We start from the raw sequence: 22866 nt of genomic DNA, 5'->3' as shown, positions 1-22866 counted from the left end.
CTGCAGTACCAACAGAGACAGCTGAGCGGCGTAACATTGAACAGAATATAAGATACTTCCGGTACAAAATTAAAAAAATAAAAGCCTCAATGCTTGAAGGAATTACAAGCGATTTGTTTCATTTCATCTGCTATGTTGAAATTGAGCCTTTGGTCCGAATCAATTACTAATTGACTTAAGACCTCACAATGACAGTAGCAGTCTTGACTGCATTGTAAATCGTACATATAAATACACCTCTTCAGACAGAAATATGGAATTACAGAGATTAGCACGAATGCAGAAAATGCCATTTTTGATGAATGTGGTTGACTGATGATGTGAAACAAGACCTACCATAGGTAACAGACACAAACCGTATCTGGTTCTGTTTACAGTGACCGCAGGGATCAATTTACTTTGCTCAGGTTGAATACAACTTTGAATAGTTAAATCTATGATTATATTATCTTGAGATATTGATAAGAACTGTTCCAGAGAGGAACAGCTGCAGTCAGATGGAATAAAGGAACTTCAATTTATAGTTAATATGAGGATGTGCAATCTGGACAATGGGTTAAAAATTGATTTAAATTTAGAGAACTCAAGAAAGAATATTCCACTTTTATTACCCAATGTATGATCATGCTTTTGACCAATCTAGAAAACATAATTTATATATATATATTTTCTATTATCTTAAAACCTCCAGTGAACAATAATACCATGAAGGTACACCAAAGGTACAGTGTAAAACAGATCTGGCAGTGTGAGACAAAATACTGTGCAGTTAATCCCCAAACTACTACTACTAATACTTGGAAAATAAAGCCCAAGTATTCACATCGCAATTTTAAGTAGAACTGAGACGCTCATGGTAATATGCAGACAACTTTTGCTGTAATTTTTGTAGGATCCACTATCTTATATTATCTATCATTACAACTGTAATTGGAGAGCGTGCATGTGTGTGTTATGTTGAGTTTCAACAAGCACCATTCATCCAACCGCCTCCAAACTAGCCAAAAACAAAATTTGTGCGTTCGGGGTATTATTTAATTTATATTAAATTAGCAGAACACACCAAATGATGTGCCAAATATAGTAGTAGGACGACATCATGAATGATGTCACAATTATAGTAGTGGGAGTATGACATCATGAATCATGAACTATGTGGGGCTATCTATCAGCCGTATGTCTATCGTGCTGTATGTCTGCAGCATAGGCTTGGCTGCTCAGAACCCTTGAGGGTGGCAGAACTGCTCTTTCAAGGTTTAAGATCCGGACCCCAATATTTGAAAACTGTATTGTCCTGCCTGGTGGAGACTCTGTGCGGGCAGCACATAGTCATAGCTTGCATTCTGATGTCACTCCCTCTTTCCTTTCTTGCTGGAACACAAGCTGAAGGTGAACATGAGGACTGATGAGGCTGACGGTGTCTCCAGCTATCTTCATGATCTGGGAGAAGGTAAAAAAGGCACTGTATACACTCCTCTGAAGAAAGGATATTAGAGACACATTAACAACATGTGCTTGGCTGTGTTCCCTGGAGAGGTCTGCTTTTCAGCTGACTTAGTTTTGGAGGGCAATTACAAAGATGCACTACCTGTCGAATACCTAACATTAAATAAAAAAAGAAAGTAAAAGCTACAGTCATACTACTTAAGCAGATCCTTATCAAACTCTGGAGTACAGTAACAGAATGATGATGGTGCAGATGATAGACAGCTTGATTGAGTGAGAGACTGCCGTGGACACAAACGGGTCAAAGGATCCTTTCTCACCATGTCAAAAATGATGAGTCATCTTCAAAACCCAAATAAGGTAAGATCTTTATGAAGAATGGTATTCTATCCACCTATCCATCCATCCATCCTTCCTGTACCGTCTATTCTGTATCTACATTTAGTACGAGTGGTTGTAATGATGTATTGACTCAACTCTTTTTGTGTCAACCCAACCTTACTTTTGAGACTTGCAAGTATTTATTTTGAGACTCGCAAGTATTTATTTTGAAAATATTTAACAGGAAGCTGCTCCCTGTTGCTCGCTTCACCCAACCAAGCTGCTAAACAAATACCAGCGTGACGTCACTCGGTAGACGGACCGGCTAGCTGTCATACGCAGGGAAACCAAGGGCATGACATGGAGTTTGAGTTTCCCATGTAAACTTGTATATGCGCCGTAGCTTGTTAGAAGTGTGGGAACGTTGGTGTATCTATGTGGCCTGTTAGCTAGAAGGTCGGTTTCGAAATCCTTACCAAAAAGTTGCTAGCTAACGCGCTAGCTGGCTTTTATCTTTAGTGTAACTGTAACTCTGAAACAGAAAGCGTCCGCATGGCGTTGATCCTGTTTACCAGAACCCGGGCTCCTTTAATGAAAACGTCCAGGTCGTTCAAGAATGAACTGCGTAAAGGTAATTGTAAGCTTTTATCTTGTTTTCTTATTGTCTAACTCATTAACTAGGTTGTGGTCATTATGAGGACAGTACAGCTACAATAATTAGCTCAGTCGCGTTAGCGTGGCAGAGTCGTCACGGTGGTGCGTCGCCTTGTTTGAGCCTGTTGGGGTTTTCAGGAAGATGGTGGATGCTGAAAACAGATTCACAGGTTCAGACACACACACCAAAGATTATTTGTCGTTATATTTCTAAAGCTATGAACAAGCAGTGACGTTGTATTTGCTTGTATTTGATGTGTTCCAGCAGCCGGGCTCGGTGTATGCAGGTAGAAATGCCTCATCACACGTAAATGCGGATAATACTTGAATTCGGTCACAGGTTATTTGAGGACACCCTATGTTTGGTTGTGATCGGACAGCGCCCCCCTCTTTTACTGCAGTCTGAGGATACACTCACTCATTGCTGATGCAGAGCAGCTCTCTGTTGTTTTCCCTCGTTCAGAATGAGCTTCACACGGTGTGTTGTTTGAAAATGATCCGTTCACATCACAAATGAAGCTTTATTTCTATTTAATGATGTTTCTATCACCATTCACCTTTATTTCACCTTGATGGACCATTGAGAAAGGATGCCTGTTCATAATAGTGTCAAGTAACAAATAAGATACGAATATGTTGTTTGTGTCTATTGTGTCCAGTATAGGGACGTGGTTGTAGTTTTTATTTTAAGATGTAACGCAGATTTTACAAGTTCTGAAAACATGTTATTGAAATCGTTCAGTTAGGTCAGACGTAAAATTCTTTGTTGTTTGTTTGTTTCTAACTGTATACAGAGCACAGAAAATGAATGGTGGAATATGAAACATACGCCTATATTATAAGCATGAATGAAGAGAGGTAATGTTTCGGATTTTATGTGATAAAATATAAACGAGAGGTGTATTTAGTACATTTTCCCTCAGGAATAGAGACCAAATGTCGTCGCAGACAGGGCACGTTGGTGTGTCTTTTAGTTGTAGGTGTGAAGTGGTGCAGCAGCTTGACTACTGATAATAAATCCACCAGACATTTGTGATAAGAAGATGTATAGGTTTTACTCTGCCTCTCATCCATTGATCGCTGGGTTAGGCTCCAATGGCTGGATTTGTGATAAGTATTAGACAACGTAGATGTTAAGGTTATCTATCTGTTGCATCTTTGTTGTTTAATATGCAGTGAAGTTGTGTCATAAAATGCAATTCTCATGTAAAGGAAACATGATTTACAGTATGTGTGTGTGTGTAGTGGGGTCTTTCCCTCGTTCATTCAGTTATAAATAGATTAGAGGAGCATGACGGGGATTTGTCTGTCTGCACTAGAGGACTGAGATCATGCGTCTCTGCTTTAGCCCCGTATCATTAGACAAATTGCAGCAAAAGGTCAGTGGTTCTTGTATGAATACCCACTGACATGAGTGTTGTTAAATGGTCATAGTACAGCAAATGTTCTCTAGTACAATCTTATCCTACTACTTCTACAGAATCAGCAGAAACGGTAAAATTCTGATGTAGTGCAAACATAAACTAGCCTATGCATAGAACAGAATATTTCTTCATTACATGGATTCAGCAAACACTGCACTGCACTTTAACGTGTAAGTAATTGATAGCCTCAGCCCAAACATTGAGTTCCTAAGGATCGAAGGAAGCTTTGTCTTGTTCCACAGGAGCTTTCTGATCAGCTACAGTGCTGCTGTGATGACTGAACATTGACCAGTGTGCATCATTTTTACGATGTCTTGGCAGAGTGTACATATAGCTACGCTCAAAGCAATGATGTAAGGTCCATCAGTGATTGGATCGTTATCTAACAGTCAATAAACCACATATGAAACGTTTTTTTGGAGGAGATGCATGACGGGACACGTGTGCGGAGGTATTTACATCAAACACGTGTAGAGTGGTTTGTCTGGTGGGATTTCTAATTCTTATAGTTTCTTTGTTCAGCTGAGAGGATGTCGCACTCATACGGCAGAAAATGTGAGTCGTCAATAGCAAACTTCAGTGAGTTTGGTTAGGGTTGAAAGTGTTGTCCTGGCCTGCTAAGAGACATGACCCGTAAACGTTTTGTTTTATGGACGCGGTCAGATGGTTTGTGACATCTGAGTGCCAGAAGGACCACATACTCAGAAAGCCTGGCTCACCACTTAAAGCCGTGTGTGTGTGTGTGTGTGTGTGTGTGTGTGTGTGTGTGTGTGTGTGTGTGTGTGTGTGTGTGTGTGTGTGTGTGTGTGTGTGTGTGTGTGTGTGTGTGTGTGTGTGTGTGTGTGTGTGTGTGTGTGTGTGTGTGTGTGTGTGTGTGTGTAAATGTATTTATCAGAGTGGAAAGCTATCTTTTATATACTTTCTTTAAAGTGAAATTGAAAATGGATGCAACCTTATGTTAAAGAATTGTCCAGTTTGATTTTCTAGCCACAGAATCTGTACTTCCTGCTTGAACTCTGTTTGGCCTTGACCAATTTACTGTCGGTCAGATATACAGTATATACAGACCCCGCCTATCCTCACACAGAGCATATTTACATTCCGTATGCAATCAGGTATCATCGCTTATGTGGTTGAATGTTTAGGTAGCAATAGCATATAATGGGCTACTTGTGGAGTAAGAAAGCTGTAACTTTATTGAAGTGGCCGAGATAACTGCTGTGCCCTCGCTCATACTCTGTTTGGTGATATATTAGTCACACCGTGTAATTAGACTTTCATTTAGTACTTTGTCAGAGTCAGACAGCTAGAAGGTGGCGCTCACACCTTAGCTGTTAGCTGTAGCAAGGATGAAGTCGAGACAAACAAATGTGGTTGACTAAGTCCAGAGTAAACACAGTCTTATCCAATCCAATAACACAAATGAAACCATAATGCTTTACGAGGGAGCAGAGAAGATTTTGAAAGCTGCTTACTGTTGTAGACTTAGACAAATTGGATTTGGACTGATGGGTTCACAAATGTTTGAGGATTAGTGATTACATGATTAACACAGACGTAATCTCTAAATGGGTTTAACTCTTGGGGAAAGTAAATGTCGACCAGATAGAAAAGAATACACAGTTTATTGAAAGAGAGAAAGGATAGTTATGAAATGCTGATCTGGTGGCAAAGGGCAAGTTCACACAAGCGTAAGACCGAGTCAGACGGATGTAGAGGTAGGACACTGAGCTGTCAGAGCGTCAGCCAGTCTGCAACTTGAGAAAACAAGGCCACCCCAACTCTGTGGATTGGTACTCAACTGTTGGTCCTTACTGCCAAGTCATATTTAATTGCAGTTTAAACGGGGCAGGTCTGTGCTTGAATATCTTCCATAGCTGACTGACTGGCTTATGAACTTAACATGGATACGCTGCTGTAGCTCTTGACCACCTGGTTAAGTGTTAGTGTTGTTTTGTCACTTAGCCAACACTTTCTTTATTCACACAAAGGAAACCGGTTTTCTGCTTGTCGGATGTAGTTCAATGTTTTTTGCAGTGCGTCAGTGTCAATTATAGACATTGCTAGGAACATTATTAAAATCAATATGTGCTCTCTTGAACTTGTGACTCCATAGTAAGTTGTAAGGAAGAGCGCGTCAGGATTGTAGCGAATACGACTGTGTACACTACAGCTTCCTTTGCTAATCAGCCGACCAATAATTGTAATGTGACGATGAATGTGTCAAGTAAATAAACACATGGAATAATAGTTTACTTTGAAATACTGTTTGATTCTGAAACTAAAAACGCAGGGGACACGCCTCAGATGACGGATAAATTCCAGTGGCTGGTTGTATATTTACTGTATTTCCAGTGTTTTCTTTCTGTGCCACGTGTAACCCATAGTTACAGTAGCTGGTCACTGAACTACAAAGGTGACACTGTTCCAGTAAACTCTGTGTCCTCCCGGCCTACTGCCTGGCACTCATGTTCAACCAGGCTTTGCTGGATTCACTCCAACCAGCCATGTGAGCTGGAGAAGAGGCGTGTCCAAGCCTCCTGACCTGACCTGATTGGTTGGCAGTGCTTAATCTCTCCCCCCCTCCCCCCGGCCTCTTTCTGCGTGTCCTGTACTTCATTGTCAGCTGCCTGTGGGTTCGGGAGTCCCTCTGTGGGCCTCACTCTGGGTGTGAAGGTCCTCTCCGCCACACAACTTGGTGTATAGATGATAAAAGGTTTAAGAATAGTCCCCTTCAGGTCTCCTGCAGAGTTCTTGAGAGGTGGCAACAACAAAATGTAAAACCGCATAACTAAAGGCTCATATTTTTGTTACGCATGTCCTTCAATCATTTCCGTACATCCCTGAACATAGACAGTCAATGAGCACCCTGGGAAATACTTCATTTAATCTTTTTCTAATTGGTTTTTGTATTTATTAAAATCATTGCCTGTTTTTGTGGTATCAGTGCTGCTGTTCAATTCAGAAAAAAAATCCTGATAAATAGTAATTAGATCTAATACTGCTGTATCAGTAGGTGGTGTATGATCACTTTTGTGTATTCTCAGTGTGTCTCTGTCTATCTAATGGTAATGTTTGTGTTCCTTCCTTTCAGGGAAACAACAAGGTGGTGCTTGTTTCAACTGCACAGCACTCAGACTGACCAGCCAAAAGTAAGATATTTAAATGGCATTTTCTCCACTTTCTGAAAATGTCTTGACAATATCCTTAACATGTTAACGTCGTCTTCCATCTGTGCAACATTGAGCCTGAATGATCCAATTTGTCTCTCTTTGTCTCGTCTTATTTAGACTTGACGGGCTGCGATTGGGCTCGTTGGCACAAGCCTCTTCATTTGGCCCTGCCTTCCACTCGTCAGATGGCTACACAGCCCCCTGCAAGAACCTGGACTCGCAACGCCTTTACTGTTCTTTTTCGGCGGCGTCCTCCTGTCCACCACACCTGGCAATCGCATCGGGGGCTCGGTGGACGATTGCGCGGCCGCAGGATATCCCCGGTGTGAGGTGGATACACGTCACAAGACAGAGACGGGACGACTCCAAGGTGGAGAAGTCCCTACGTTCACTAAAGGACAAGAACAAGAAGTTGGAGGAAGGAGGACCGGTGTACAGTCCAACGCTTGATGCCGAACCTGTCAGAAGGACTATTAGACAGTGGGTGACAGATGAGATTAAGCACTACTACCATGGCTTCAAGCTGCTGTGGATCGACACCACCATCACCGGCCGAATGCTGTGGATGGTGCTAAATGGACACGCTCTGTCCCGCCGTGAGAGGAGACAGGTGAGAAAATAATTATCCAGGTGGCGGCTTTGCTTGGGCTCCATTCATGTTGTGTGCCAAAATTGCGCTTCAATTTTGGCACAGAACACTCGAAGATCAATTAACATGTATGTAGGACGTCCAAATACTGTAGATTTACCACCCTAAGTATGTTTGTTGATCCTCCTCTTTGTTCAAATACAATTGAAAGGTTTAATCTGCTGGTATCGTAATGTAATTTTTGAGTTGGGGGAAGTACGGAAACAGTAAAACTCTGTACACCACATCCTGGACTTGACCACACCATATATAGTGGAAGGGGAAACACTTGAGTCGTCGGCAGTTAACTTTCCAATAAACGTCTGCTTCTAGTGAAAGAGTTATTCTCTACACTGAGTAAGTGTTTAGTGCCCAGACACCTCATTACTCCACAGCTTCTCAAACAAAAAAGGGATCAATCAGCTGCATGAGTGTTTCCTAACTAGTGTCTTTGCTGCTTGATTAAAGTTAAGTGTGTTAACATGTTAACGCTTTGAACGAAGACTTCCTCTAAATGTGTAAAGGACAGATATTCACAGTCACGATCTGCGCACCTTGTTAATAATTCAAGGCAGCGTGTCACGTTATATTCACAGTTGTTGCTTGAAGCGCAGCCCTGCACCTACTGCTGTAATCTGATGCAGGTGTGCTTTGAGGAATGACGAGCAGGTCAGCTCAGGCCACTCTGTTACTCTCTTGCTTTGAGCCTTAACCAATGTGATTGGTTTGCTGTGTCAATGTGAGAAAATCCATCAAAAATCCATCTTCTCAATTTTTTACATGTACAAGGAAATGTTGATAACCCACAACTCCTAAATCCAACATCTCTTAGGTCCTTGGTGTTTGTGTTCAGATTCAGCTACAACACAATTCACAAAGATAAACAGGCATCTGAACCTATCAAGCTCAAGCTATGTATGTGGATTGTGCAACATGCCTTGTGAATGTGCCAAAAGGAAGAGCTGAGATGTGGCCACCCCCTTTTTCCATGGCCCTGCTTCCTCATCAAAAAAAAAAAGGCTCAATCTTTTGACTGAACCACCCAGCTAAATAATTTTCAATTTATTGCGTGTTCAGAGTTATACAGCAAAAAAAAGAGCGGGAACTACTCAAGATTGAACTATTCTGCAGATTTGCGATTGTTTGACTTAGTGATTGCTTATGAGTTAATGAAAACAGTTTAAAGTAATTAAATCTGGGATATTTTAAAGGAAGTAACTTGCAGTACAATGTCAGCGTTAGATTGGTCAACATTTACTTCTGATTGTATTTGTTCCTGGTATATAACTGCTGAAGCAGCTCTATAACTGCTGGGAAATAAACCCTCATTCCAATACTAATAGTAAAGTCAGGGCTGATAATGGCCAGTTCCCCCCGCATTAAACCCTCACTACTACCCCATCTGCACCTTTTCAAATGCAGCTGACTCCCTTGGAGAACATGTCCCCAACCCATCGCGGCCCCATTCATCTTAACCTGGGTTGGCACTGGCTTCCTAATCCCCCCTCTTTTCATATTCAGTTCCAGTACTCAGGCTTTATCTCAAGGGTCCTACTATTTTAATGTGTCACCCCCCCCTCCCCTCTTTGATGTGGAACTCTGGGAGATGATATACATGTCAATGGGACTGCGGACAAAGACCTTTTCACTTACGCTGGCTTAAATCCTTCACCCTACTGGTCCACTGACATGCAGGTGGAAAGAGCAGAGAAAGAGGGATTCCTGCTTTGGCCTTCTCAGGACTAGTTCTGTAGATGGATGGTTGGGATTGTGTCTGGGGACAGACAGTAAGTCACAGTTGGACAGTTGGACAAAGAAGTAGACTAGTGTTGGCCTGGTACTTCTATACTTTGAGAATTGTTTAGGTCTCTGCTAAACAAATGTGCTTGCTATTGGGCCAGGTGGACAGTATTTAAGCCTTGAAAGGCAGAATGTTCACTTTAGTCTATAGCACCATGCAAATAACACACACTAGTGAATAAGGAGGTTTCAATGGCCTCAGAGTCAAAACGTGCTGACTGCTGAAATTGTTAGTAGAAGAATGATTGTACAAAGAGACAAAAGCAGATGAGGGAGACCTTTTCACTGTTGTTCTGGTGTCCCTCTCTGCTGCTCTCTGCCGGACGTTTGCACAAACTACAGCCTGGTGGAATATTAGGATTCACAATACGAGCGTTGGAACTGCCCCAAGATGTTCTGCAAAGGGTTGGACAAGTGTAAAAACTTTGCTCGGTGAAGAGACATGTTTCAAACATTATATTTGCTGAACCTCTTAACTCATAGTCCCACTGATGACATCCCCCCCCCCAATTTTCTCCACAGTTCCTCAGAACGTGTGCAGATGTCTTCAGGCTCCTTCCCTTCCTGGTGTTCATCATCGTTCCCTTCATGGAGTTCCTGCTTCCAGTCGCCCTGAAACTCTTCCCCAACATGCTGCCGTCCACTTTCGAGACGCAGTCAAAGAAGGTAATGGGAGTCAGCCTTTCAATTTGACAAGCTCTAGATGACAAAGGCGACATAAAGCAGATTGGAAGTATACTAATAAATATAATGAGCCTTCTCATTGGTGCTGCTAAATAATTAAAATCATGTTTTTCTTCTATTTTCTGCTCTCTCACTTTTCATAAAGCACAATTGAATCAAGACCCAAATAACATTTAATTTTGAACTGTGGTTGTAGGAGGAGAGGTTGAAGAAAGAACTGAGGGTGAAACTGGAGATGGCCAAATTTCTGCAGGACACAATCGAGGAGATCGCTCTGCGGAACAAGGCCGCTCAGGAAAATGTGACTGAGGAGTTCTCCACGTTCTTCCAGAAGGTTGGCCTCAATGTTTCTGAATAGGAAAACAGGCTCGCCACTGCCCTCTGTTGGTGTAAAGATAAAACAGATATTTCAGATTGTTATTGTTGATTAGATGGTTTGTTAGACTGTACAGTGAAAGTGGAATAATTAGGGCATTAGGGTAAAAATGTGCAGGTTGACATTTAAAACGTGCATATTTTGGAATTATGGAGAAAGAAAATCCTTAAAGTATTTTTTCTGTCCACTGAATGTGTTTTTCATCATCAGTGCTGATTATGGCCACATTTCCCCCCTTAAACTCTACTTCTAACTAATGCCCCCTGCACCGTTAGAGAGAGATTTCCCCCATTCAGAATGATTCACACAGCATATTGTGTTTTACCTTTGTAGATCCGGGACTCCGGGGAGCGTCCCAGTAATGAGGAGATCCTTCGCTTTTCCAAACTGTTTGAAGATGAGCTGACTCTAGACAACCTCACCCGTCCCCAGCTGGTGGCTCTGTGCCGCCTGCTGGAGCTTCAGTCCATTGGGACCAACAACTTTCTTCGCTTCCAGCTCATCATGAAGCTCAGGGCCATCCGTGCCGATGACAAGGTCTGAAGCTCTGTGGTGTTTTGTATTTTAGGCCTCTGGTTGAAATTGTGCTGTTTGCTATCTTCTTCCGATCAATAATGAAGACTGTTCCTCTAGCAAGACAAATAAAGGTATTGTAATTGGGGGAAATGGGGATAGTGTACTTAATCTGGGAAGTCGTAGGTGTTCCAGATTGTTGTTTATTAAATTATTAAATTAATGAACCGTAGGTTAATTCACGAAAAAAAGATTTGATTTGTCCATCCAGCTGATAGCAGAGGAGGGAGTGGAGACTCTGAACGTGAATGAGGTGCAGGCGGCCTGTCGCGTCAGAGGGATGAGATCTTTGGGAGTGACTGAGGACCGACTGAGAGAGCAACTCAGCCAGGTAACAACAATGACAACAACCAGGGTTGGAGGATATTTCCAGAATTTTAACTTTTGACCTTACATTGGCCGAGGCTACAGAGACTCAAACAATCAAGGATATGCTTTTTGTGGAGATATCGTTTGGTTTAAATGTTACCCATGTTGCATATCATCAATCTGTCATGTGTTCCTCTTTAACAGTGGCTGGAGCTGCATCTAAACCAGCAGATCCCCACCTCCCTGCTACTGCTGTCGAGAGCCATGTACCTCCCTGACACGCTTTCCCCTGCTGATCAGCTGAAGACTACGTTGCAGACACTTCCTGAAATTGTGGTAAGTTAGCAGGTCGTAGCTGGAATATGAAGCTGCTGTCTCGTCTTGTGTAGTGAATAACGCACACATATTTATTCTCTCCCTGCCTCGCCAGGCAAAGGAGGCCCAGGTGAAGGTGGCTGAGTTGGAGCTTTCCAAAGTGGACAATAAGACCAAGTTGGAGACCACACTGCAAGAGGAGGCAGCCATACGCCAGGACAACAAGGATAAGGAGATGGAGAGATTGGCTGATGCTGCAGAGAAAGCAGCCAGGGTACAGATAAATACTGTTCCCTCAGGAGTCAAAGTGGAAGTTTGGCGACTGCTGGATATGTGCTCTAAACAATCCAGAAAATTAGTTGTTATAGGAAATTTCACTATGTCTGTGATCATCATCACAGAATTTAAGACAGGATTAATTTACACATCACTGTGCTCTGTAGGAGGATGAGGTGGAGCTTGAAGCAGAGAGGGCCAAGACGTCTTTTAAGGCTGATGAGACACTGAGGGATACAGCGCCTGTCCTGGAAGGAATCAAGGTAATCTTTCTCTGAACAGGAAGTATTGCAAGAAGAGGAAGAGTAGTACTCCTTCATTGTGTAAGATGCAACATTTGTTGTATCTTGCACAATTTGAACACAAGATGTTTGGCATTGTTTTGTTTTGTCTGATTTACTGTGATAAATAGGAAAACTTCTAATTGACCACTGTATTTTTTCTTTCTTCATAAACTGAATCATTTCAGCAATTGAGAACACTTAGCTTGTTGTAATTGGTTTAGATTGTTATGGCTTACATAAATAAGACAGCAAGAAATATTGAAATAGAAAATCTAATTGAAATGAGATGAAATTAGAACTGGTATTCCAAGCAAGGCAATGTTGTGAAAACACATTTCTCTCTTTATTATAACTACGATACCCTAGTCTTTATCTTGTCACTTAATTGTTTCCTTCAGTCATTTTGCCACTTCTTTATCCTCTGTACAGTTTGAACAGTGGCAGACATTCCTGTACATACAGGTTAGATTTCATGAAATCTCCTCCCAAATGATTCCCTCAGCCACGCCCCTTTAGCCTCAGACCATGTAGATGTGGGACAAATTGTTTTGCATGCATTTCTGGTATTCCTTTGAACCATTTTGGGTTGCCATTTGATCCATGGTTACACCAACTGATTCATCCTCAGATGCCCGATGATGCAGGGTGTCCATCTGGTTCCATGTAGACCGCTTTTCAGGTTCATTACCATTACATTCATAACCAGAATTACAGGACAGATCCCCCAATTGCAAGGTTGTATGGTTAGGATGAGATGGATGTTGACATCTGCCAGTCCATACTCATACTTTGCAAAGCATATAAGGTAGTGAGGGTGAGGTGAACGCAAACCACAGATGCTTGTATTCAGCTCTTGTGTGTTGCTGCTGTGATGAAAACCAGAGGCTGCTGTCACTTGGAATAGAAAATGACATCCAAATGAATAGAATATAGTTTAAAGTTGACAGAATTGAAGAGCTTTTACATGATTATTAGCTTTTTGATGATCATGTAACTGAATGCTAGATGCTATGATTTGCAAATTCCTTTTGGCCCACATCTGTATGGATGGACCTCCATCTCCTCCTCTTTCCTCGTCAACCCTTGAAGATGTTGATCACTGAGGTGAACCACTCCTTTCCCTAAATAATAACCTTGAGTTCCACAGCACTATCCTCACATCATGTGGTGATATGTTATTGAGGTTATGGATAGTCTCCCAGGATCCTTTCTACCTTCCCTCTCTCACCCATTTTGTGTGTTTGGGTTGGTCTTTTATGTGCCTTTACATTATGAACCCATGTGGTACTTGCTTAGTTCTCAGTTTCCAGAAACACGTTCTGATTTTCCTTTTCAAGTACCCGGATAATTCAGGTCCTTTGCTTCTAATTGAATGTGTACTATATTAAGGTTCAGTCAGTAAAGGTGTTTTCTCTGCTAAGAACACATTGTATGTTTAAAAAGTACCACACATTTTCCAAGTAGGAGATCTTCATTTGCTCATTTATGTTCCAGGATGAGGAGATCACCAAAGAAGAAATTGACCTGTTGAGTAATGCATGCACAAAGCTTAAGGAGCAGAGGAAGTTACTGACTCTGGAGAAAGAGGAGCTGGAAGACCTGAAGGATGATGTCCAAGAATACAATGAGGTACCGGTCTCAGACTAGTAATTTCTGTAGAACAAATTAAAGCAAGATTTAATGCCAGATGTGTGCGTTGTGTGTGAGCTATGTGTTCATGTGCTATTCTAGGATCTGGAAGAGATGAAGCATGAGCTTTCTAAGACCGGCAAGGAGGAGGCATTGGAGGAGTCGAAGGCCAGCAGGCGACTCTCTAAGAGAGTCAACGGTATGATCGGCCGTATGGACAAGATCATCTTAGAGCTAGAGAAGGACAAAGTCATCCTGGATGGAAAGATGGACAGTGGGACCGCCCCACCTGTTGGGTAAGAACTGTTTCATTGTCTGTAGTAACACAGTCATGTTATTCTAACCTGGTTCACAAAGCTATAAGGGTTACACAAGAGCACTGGCAATAATCACAACATCTAAATTCAGCAAAGGTCCCACTATACCTTAAGTAGAACTTAGTGGTTTAAAAGACATGTTGCAAGGCTAAAGATGCTGTGATTCAGGCTCTTTCGTTCTTTATGAAAGGTCCCCAAGGAGATATCTTGTTACCTCCATCTGGCTGTAATTGGTGCAAATCTCTCTTGGCTGGCTGAGCTCTGCCTACTGACCCCTCAGGAGGTTTCACAAGCAGGAGACAAAAGGCAGTAATTAAGGACTAAACTGCTACACAATATTGTAAGACTTAATCAGCTGTTCATGAAGACAGCAAGAAAGCTCGCGTAGATAAGAACATTTCCATGCCGCTCTGTCTTTCTCCCTCTCTCCTCGTCTCCATCGTGTTCAATTTAGAATAAGATCACTTGATTTTGCCAGGAAATTAAGCATGAAGCGCGTTCACCTGTCCTGTGCACATTGAATTCATGCTTAGCAAACACTTGAAGTGAGGTTGTTGGTGCAGGTAGATAGACAGGTTCTGATTCCAGCACTAGCACACCAACAACCTCACTTCAAGTGTTTTGCTAAGCGTGAATTTAAAGATTCACTGTGACCTTTTGAAGCACACACTTTGTACTCGCACAAGCGCGTGGGTGAGTGAGTTACCCAATAGATTTGCACTTTAGGAAGAAAGCTTTGATTTCTCTCGGCTTTGCACCATTTCACAGGCCACCCTGAGAGGCAATGATATAAGAGGCAACTTTTTGATGCAGTGGATACGAGCATCAAATGTGAATGGAGTGACGAATTTGAGAACCTCGACATATAACAACCATAATTGCATTTATGTCCCATAAATGTTGGTTAAGGCAAAAAGGATGCCGCACTAATGTATCTATGGAGTAAAAGCTATAATTTAAAGGTGCCAATTATAATTTGATCAAATTTGCCAAAACATTAAATGGCCAAATTTGTAAATGATATCAAAATGTTGCCTGTGTATCATCGTCTTAATCTCTCCATGTATGACAGGTATATACTGTATGTTTCGTAGCTTTTGGGTCTGTTATTCAGCAATTATCAGATACATTTTGTTGAATTTTGTTTAGTTTGTGCCATCGATCATTTTATCATCATTGTCATCATCTTTGTGAAATGGTGGTGGAGCTATATTGGGGGAAGAAACGGTTTCCCAGAAGAAAAATACAAATTCCATTTTTTTTGGACAAATTCCAAAAAAAAAAAAAAAAAATCCAATTCCTAATTTGTTCAAACTTTTACAGATTATTCTTTGTGAAATATAGTGATGCCACAAGGTAAGATGAACTGTGTAAAGTTCCAAATTTTGCTTGCTTGCCAAATGCTGACATTGCCTCATAGTCATCAACCATCATCTGCTGAAATTCCTGCATTGAGCATCAGTATCTTTTATGTAACAAGTATTAAGTATTTTGCACTGGTTGCCCATTTTTCTACACAGCATTTTTGTCCCATAATGAATTAGATAACATAGAAAGTTGACTTGCATGATACAATACAATATATAAATATCTTTGCCAGGGATATGTAACCTTTACTGACATTCAAGGGGACATATTCTTCTTGTAGTTATTATCCCTCATTTTCATTGTAACATACATTCGTCCCTGTTCGGGGTTGCAGTCTCTGAGCACAGGGTTTCTGCTTTTTAATCATGCAAATCCATGGGAAATTACCCACACAGCTGCTTTCCTCCATGAGTTGAGCATGTTGGGGGTGTGATTACTTATTATACAGTATGACCCCCAGTTCACATTAGTTCATGGAGGGTCATTGACTCTTGCTCTGGCGCCACCTCATGGTGGTCAGGTTCACGTACACCACTTGGTGTAGTAGAAGTGCTCAAACTTGAGGGTGATGCCTAATGAAATGCATTCACTAAGGCAAACCGATTGAATCGATTTCAATCAAATTGCCCTGAAATTTTTTTTTTCTTCTGCTACTTGTGTAACATGTTGACATCAATTTGTAACTCCTGTGAATTTACCTGCCTGCACTCGCGGACACAACTAAAAAATTGCAAGGCTCGTGAGCCGGTGTTTGACTGGAATCAGTGTCAGTGAGTGTTGGCAGCTCAGGCATGTTGCATCATCAGCAAGGGACCTTAAGACTGAAGAAAACAAGTTTTTTTCTTAAATGCACAGCAATACTGCAGTAAGGGACAGTGAAATTGGAATTGTGTGTTTTGGGCAAATTATTGTGCTGCTAACCTTCCAAAATAGATCTTAAACTCTTTGTCTGTATAAAATTTCCCCTTGAATCAAATATATTCATATATTCATATGGCCATCATATCCGTCTACACTGTGCTGCTTAGGGCAGCATGAAATGTGACGTTTGTGACCTTTTTTCACAAATCAAATTAAAGCAGTAAGTGGGGCTGTTCTGTGTTGCTTGTCAGTGTGAGCAAATCTTTACGCAAATCTAACAAAAATTTAACATGGATAAAAATTTAATTCAGTGTGAAAATGATTCTGATTGGTGTGATCTGGGAACCGTGACCTACAGCATGTTGACTGTCCCCTCAGACTTCTCCACCATTTGACATTCTGTTAAAGCTGGTAATTGTTTCCTGTATGTAGTCTGTTCTACACCTTCAGGGAGAACCTCATCAGCATCGACGATCTCATCAACGTCATGCGTCAGATCCAGAACATTCCAGAGCACAAGCTGCAGAGAATCGCCGAGGCTCTTGACGACAACAAGGATGGCAAAGTTGACATTGATGAAGTCATCAAAGTACGTAGAGGAAGATCAAGAACAAGATGTGAACTAGTTCTGAACCTGTTTCATGGTGGTTGATTGATTTTGATTTATTTATTTATTTATTTAACTAGAATTAAAGAGGAGTAGGTCATCACATAATATTAAGCATTATGTAGTTTTCCAGACATTGTCTTCAAGTCAACATTCTGCATTCTGCCAGCTTAGGTATAGGACATGTTATATAGATACAGTACACTTGTAGACTGTTTTTACAAATTGGACCTTTCAAATCGGACGACTTTTGTTGATATGCTTTTGTTTTTGAAATTAGAATTTTCAGTGTGAAACCAACGAATACAAGCGTGAACGTAACTATAGTGAAAATGATCCTAATTGTTTTTATAGGTGGTAGAACTGATCGACAAGGAGGACATCGACATTTCCACCTCCCAGGTGGCCGATATCATGGTGATGCTGCAGAAGGAGGAGAAGCTGGTGGAAAAGGAAAAGGCCAAAGATAAAGCTGAGAAGGAACAGGCAGCCACACTCAACAGCTAACTGCTTTCACAAAGGCAGGGGCCGTGTTCAAATGACTGTTGAGAAGTCTGTGACAGGAGTCTAACTCGGTCACAGCAAACTCCCGACACCAAATTATTCCAGACAAACTGGACAAAGCAAAAGAGTTTCCAAGGTAATAGCTGCCTTCGAAATGTCGAATCACTTTAAATTCAGCTATTAATAGAAATTAGTTTGAAAAAAAGGCTTATTCCTTTCAAGACGCACACGTTTGATAAAAGAGAAAGTTAAATCTCCATTTTGTTAAGATCCATTGGACTGATTGTATATTGTGTAATTATTTTGGTTTGTGTAATTTTACCCGATTATTTATTAGCACAGTGAACACCACATGAGACCATAGTTGTTGGCTTAGAGTTGGCAAAGAAGAGATTAAGCGAAATCCAGTTTGGAAAATATATTTGGAGCTATATTCTATACGTTTGAGGTGAACCGTCTTGCCTTTCATTTCATTCATGCGAACATCTCCGAAATGAGATTCTTTCCTATGTTTGCACACTAACACACTGTAGTCCCATCATTCCACTCAGTTTGGATTTTGTTTGGTTACAAATGGCATTTTTTTTTTTTATACCACCTCATACTCAGACGTAGTTCTTGTCGAGGCTGAATCGTGTGTGCACACGTATGTTATCCTGGCTGCAGGATGGTTGCAACATTATTGGTTCATAACATAACAAATCATAGCATAGTAATCATCATTACCTCTGGGTTAGAAATAAATCTGTGTTTGTGTTTTGCCCTAAAATCCAGGGATCGAATTTACTTACTTGTACATGGATGTTGTAAAATCACTGTACTGTAACTTGTTCATTTTGTTCTCCTTCTTGAAGCAGGTTGTTTTTGTTACAGTTGAAAGATTCTTGATAAAGTATCTATTCCACTGTTGAGTAGAGCGCTCTTTGAAATGCCAAAGTTGCACTGTGGCACACTTATCAGCACAGATTGTTCCCTAAAATAACTACATTTACCAACTCACTGGTATTCATCAGCCATCGTACATTGATCAGCTGTGTTTGTGACCAGGTGTGGTTTGTGTGGGAGGAATAGGTTTGTTGTTTTGTCTGGATAGAGGAAGAAAGTAGTTGGGTAAATGAACAGAATGTTCCCTGCAGGGTTCATGAATGAGATTCTGAGTTTGGTAACATGATAACTTTGCTGTCTGTTATTAAAGTGGCCTTGACTTGTCCCATATATCCTTCATATATTAAGGATATTAAATATTTATTTTTGATTATTTAGCCAGATGATATAAGTGTGATATTTTTTCCAGCAGGGATTAACTGGATGTAGATGAGTTTTGAGATCAGATATGGGCGGCATGAGTTTGAAATATTGTATTTGGAATATGTGGTACATAGTGGATTCTCAGGTTTTTGTTCTGTACAGTATCTCTGGATGTGTACAGAATGTAAGTAAGGATTCCCAGGGTGGTGTGTGTTCACATTGAAAGCAGCTTGGTTGATGTATCCCCATTATGCTCATTATCTGCATCATGTGTGCCGCTATAAACTTCATACTTTTAAAGCCATCAGGGTACAAAGAAAGACTTTTGCAAATAATTATCTTTTGCTAAGATGGATAGAAATTATTTTTGTAGAAAAAACAAGAGGGTCGTCACGGCGTCTTAGCCAGTGGGGCGGAGTAACACATGTAACTCTCCCTCAACTTTAAACCACCTAATATGTAACTTCACCATGGTTTACATGCACAGCCAACTAGGATTGCTGTGCACAGTGTTACACATGTTACTCTGCCCATGTGTGACCACGCCCCCACATGTTACTCTGCCCATGTGTGACCACGCCCCCACATGTTACTCTGCCCATGTGTGACCACGCCCCCTTGTATAACCCACCAACAAGATCCAAGCTGCAGCCAACAACAGTTAGAAAAACACATGTTAGTATCTATTTTAGCTAATTAAATGAATACACTCTTTAACTCCCAGCATCAGATAATCAAGAAAACACCGAAACTCAATCAGCCATTCACAGCTGGTTATTTTATTGGTTGACGAGCTCCTCCGTCATGATGGCTGAATTTCCCTGCTCGGCTCTCAAATGAATTCATTTTTCTGCTGACTTGTTGATCATGTAGCTGTCAGCGTAACAGATTGTGTCAGGTGCTCTGTATCATTACATGTATGTTTTGCGCTCATGGCCGTGGCTCCGTTATGACTGTACAAGTGTAAATGACGAAGACAAAGTGGTGCTTGAGATAACGCTGAGTGGACGACCCTGTGTTTAATCCATTCCCGGAATCGACTGTCATGTGTTGAGATGATTTAAGGGTCGTTGGTCTTCCATCAGACACTGTCCCAGTGCTTTGCCTGGGACCATTCAGAGTGATGGGCGCAGGGTAAACACTCGCCCCATACATGGGCCAAAACCAGCTCCACTGGAGGGTTGTGTTTAGGTTACAGACGCTGTGGGGGTACGTGGCATGCTCGCTGCTGCATAAATCACCAGCCAGTATAAACACACCAGCGTGTGTGCGGAATAATGTCGTGACAACCCCAAGATTACACTCGGCAGGAGAGAGTGGTGTTTGTGTCACCGCGCCCGACAGGTTGGACTTGGAGGGAAGCTGTATATATTAACAGCACTGCCACTGGTTTTTGGCACGGTGGAGTCAAAGGTCAGGGAGACGAGCAAAAGCATGAAGAAGTGTGTCACACCGGGCCGTCTTCAGTTCAATATTCGATCAATCCTAAAGTGTGTGAGACACAGGTTTAATAAACTCTGCCTACTAGATATTTCAGCTGTAGGATGTTGTTTCATATGAATAGAATGGATCATAATAACTATTGGTATATTCATAATCACACTATTTAGATTTCAAATATATTGAAGTTTTGAACTGCTATAAAAAAACGGCGATATTAAGATCAAGAAACAGGCCTGCATCCCTTTCAAGCTCTAAAACTCCAAGCTTTCATTCCATACATGCATAGCTTTTGGTAAATGTAAACGCATGTGCACTTTTATATCCCGCTTCTTAGCTGCAAGTGTGAGAATTCCCAGCTCACCGTTAGCAGCGCTGTTGCACTTTGTTGCTGCTCATGATAATCAGCCTCCCTGCTAAGGAGTTCAGAGAGCCGTCTCGAGTTCTGCCACAGAGAGGAGCGATGCTGCCCGGAGTCAGAGCATTGAATGGATAACTTTGTTTTTTATTAAATTGTGAAACTGAATTCCCAGTAACATCAGTCAAAATGATGGTCTGTTTTTTGGTAAATTGACTCTTCATTCTTCGAGTGAGGCTTGAATTGGTTTCGATAATTGAACAAAGAGGCAGAGCAATACTACATAATAATATACGATCAAGCCTACATATCTTTTTACATTGTTTTGATCTTTTGTTGTCATTTGTTTGAAACTTATAAGTTGGTCAGAAGGAATAATGTCGACGTTGAGCTTGCTGCCATGCTGTTTTGTATGATGTATGAAGTATTCCCACTGTTTAAATGCACTATTCATTTTGTTAGTTGTTGGTTAACTGTGTGGGCGCCTGGTGGGAATGTTTGGACATTGATGCAGCGAGTTGATGTTCTTATGTTCTATAAAAAAAAACAATATTTAAAACAAAAATGTAGTTATACAGCATTCACCCAGGGAACGATAGAATTTCTGTCTCCCATATTGAGGTGGAGCATGTTATTAAGACATTTGTTTAGATATTAGATTGTGCATTATCTGAAAAAGAAATAGACTCCAGGTAGTGTGTGGATTGTCTTCCTGTTGCTAATATTAAACTGATCATTACATTGTGGAGAGTTGATGCACAGATAGATGACAATTATATGGACGTGTTCTTTGTTTTCTAACTACTTTTGCAGCAGCTTTTTTAATGATAAGAGGGATAATGTTTATCTAGAAGATACAAAGCGATATTGTTTTTAGAGGAAAGTAGTGAGTGAAAGGCAGCTGTGTGAGTAGAGACTGACAGGAGACAAATCTAGTTTTTTATTTAATTTTTTTACATTTATCATGGTCATGGACGAGAGAGACAAGTCTGCTTTTACAGATCCACGCCTAAAAGGAACAGCTCAGACCTCACAGGGTCAGCACACAGATCACTTCCAGGTCTTAAAATGTATATTTGAGTCCATTTCAGTACAGCTTTCAGCTAAAACATGCTTAAGCTTTAGTCTACTATCTGCATAAATGACATTAAACCTGAACCCAAATATTAAAATCTACCCCAGAGAGAACATAAAGGAAACCTATATTAGTCCTGTTGCAATGCTTTGTATGAAAATCAAACCACAGCCGCAGAATCAAAACAGGATCATGTACTCGATTTGAAAGGTGTGATATAAACTCATTATGTTTTTGAAATCATATCACAAAATATTAGTCATTGACATTAAAGCAAGATATAACCTACTGGAGTGTATTTAGTTATTTATTTATTTAATCAAAAGAAGAAGGGGTAGTCCATTTAGATTTTAGTTGAATACACAAATGTATGAAATGCAGAAATTTCTTTCCCCCCCCCCCCGCAAAAAATGCAAATCATGTATTTATGTAAACATCATTTTACATAAGTGTTGAATAAATTATGAATGATCCTGGATTTTATCGTTTGTTTTCTGTTCCCCTTCTTTGATTTGTCTTTTGTGTTTCGTGTCGTCCCATCCATCGCCACTTACCTGCTCGGCAGCCATATTAGTTTTGTGTTTCGTCCCCTGAGTGCTTGGAGACCTTTTCTGGTATTTTCTCATTCCAAACCATCATTCTTCTGTTCTTACTGGGCTTGCCACACTTGCTGCCACACCCCCACAAAGCCTCCGTCCTCCACCACTGGAATGTACGCAGGCGTATTTTTCCAGTGACAATTTTAAGGTCTGCAACTGCTGAATGAGCTGACTGAAGCAGATGCATAAAAGATCTGTTTTTAAATCTTAACATGCACACATTTGATTTGGATGTCTGATCCTGATACTGCCATGGAGATCTACAACCTATATGAATTCTTTCCATGTTGAGATTGATGAGAGTAGCCTCCATTTTTTAAAGTTAGTGGCGGTTTTGCTTGTAAAAAATAAGTAGCGGCTCATTTTGATCCATTATGTCCTTTTAGGGTCCTAACAGAGATGCTGTTGCACCAACTATCAAGATAGCGATGAAAGATGCAATACTGTTGTTAGACCCAGTTTTTGTAGAGTTGGTGGAGGTGGGGGTGAAAAACTCCCAAAGTGCAGCGTTGCTCTCTGGAGTTCACCCATGTTTGGCAAGTATACATACAGTAAGCACATTTTCTGTTCATAGGAGAGCCGAGGGCAAATCATAAA

The 22866-nt window shown here is 41.0% G+C and overlaps 1 protein-coding gene across 3 annotated transcripts; it reads left to right on the top strand.

Annotated features, from left to right (window-relative positions):
• The first annotated feature begins 2072 nt into the window (after positions 1-2072).
• On the top strand, positions 2073-22062 carry letm1 (leucine zipper-EF-hand containing transmembrane protein 1). 3 transcript variants are annotated; one of them, XM_076146623.1, is made up of 15 exons: positions 2073-2398; positions 6940-6997; positions 7136-7628; positions 9969-10112; positions 10327-10464; positions 10840-11043; positions 11291-11410; positions 11593-11724; positions 11819-11977; positions 12147-12242; positions 13758-13892; positions 13995-14188; positions 15533-15565; positions 16871-17027; positions 17400-22062. In XM_076146623.1, exons 1-15 carry the CDS (start codon positions 2320-2322, stop codon positions 17550-17552), a joined length of 2295 nt encoding a protein of 764 aa, XP_076002738.1. In that variant the 5' UTR covers positions 2073-2319; the 3' UTR covers positions 17553-22062. The 3 variants fall into 3 exon arrangements, with proteins under 3 accessions (XP_076002738.1, XP_076002740.1, XP_076002739.1); XM_076146625.1 differs by lacking the exon at positions 15533-15565 and having other exon boundaries at positions 16889-17027; XM_076146624.1 differs by lacking the exon at positions 15533-15565.
• Positions 22063-22866: the final 804 nt, after the last annotated feature.

This window comes from Genypterus blacodes, unplaced genomic scaffold, assembly GCF_046128005.1.
Source record: "Genypterus blacodes isolate CSIRO-AG114 ecotype Tasmania unplaced genomic scaffold, CSIRO-AGI_Gbla_v1 ptg000033l_1, whole genome shotgun sequence".
In the NCBI taxonomy this organism is placed as follows: Eukaryota; Metazoa; Chordata; class Actinopteri; order Ophidiiformes; family Ophidiidae; genus Genypterus; species Genypterus blacodes.
This window is presented reverse-complemented; position numbering and strand designations above follow the sequence as displayed.

What these genes read in the sequence shown, in the direction of transcription:
- letm1 (XM_076146623.1), top strand. Translation starts at nt 2,320, where the DNA reads ATGGCGTTGATCCTGTTTACCAGAACCCGGGCTCCTTTAATGAAAACG. An exon ending in CCATCCGTGCCGATGACAAG is followed by an intron (nt 11,044 to 11,290) that starts GTCTGAAGCTCT and finishes TTGTCCATCCAG; the next exon opens with CTGATAGCAGAGGAGGGAGT. An exon ending in ATGTCCAAGAATACAATGAG is followed by an intron (nt 13,893 to 13,994) that starts GTACCGGTCTCA and finishes GTGCTATTCTAG; the next exon opens with GATCTGGAAGAGATGAAGCA.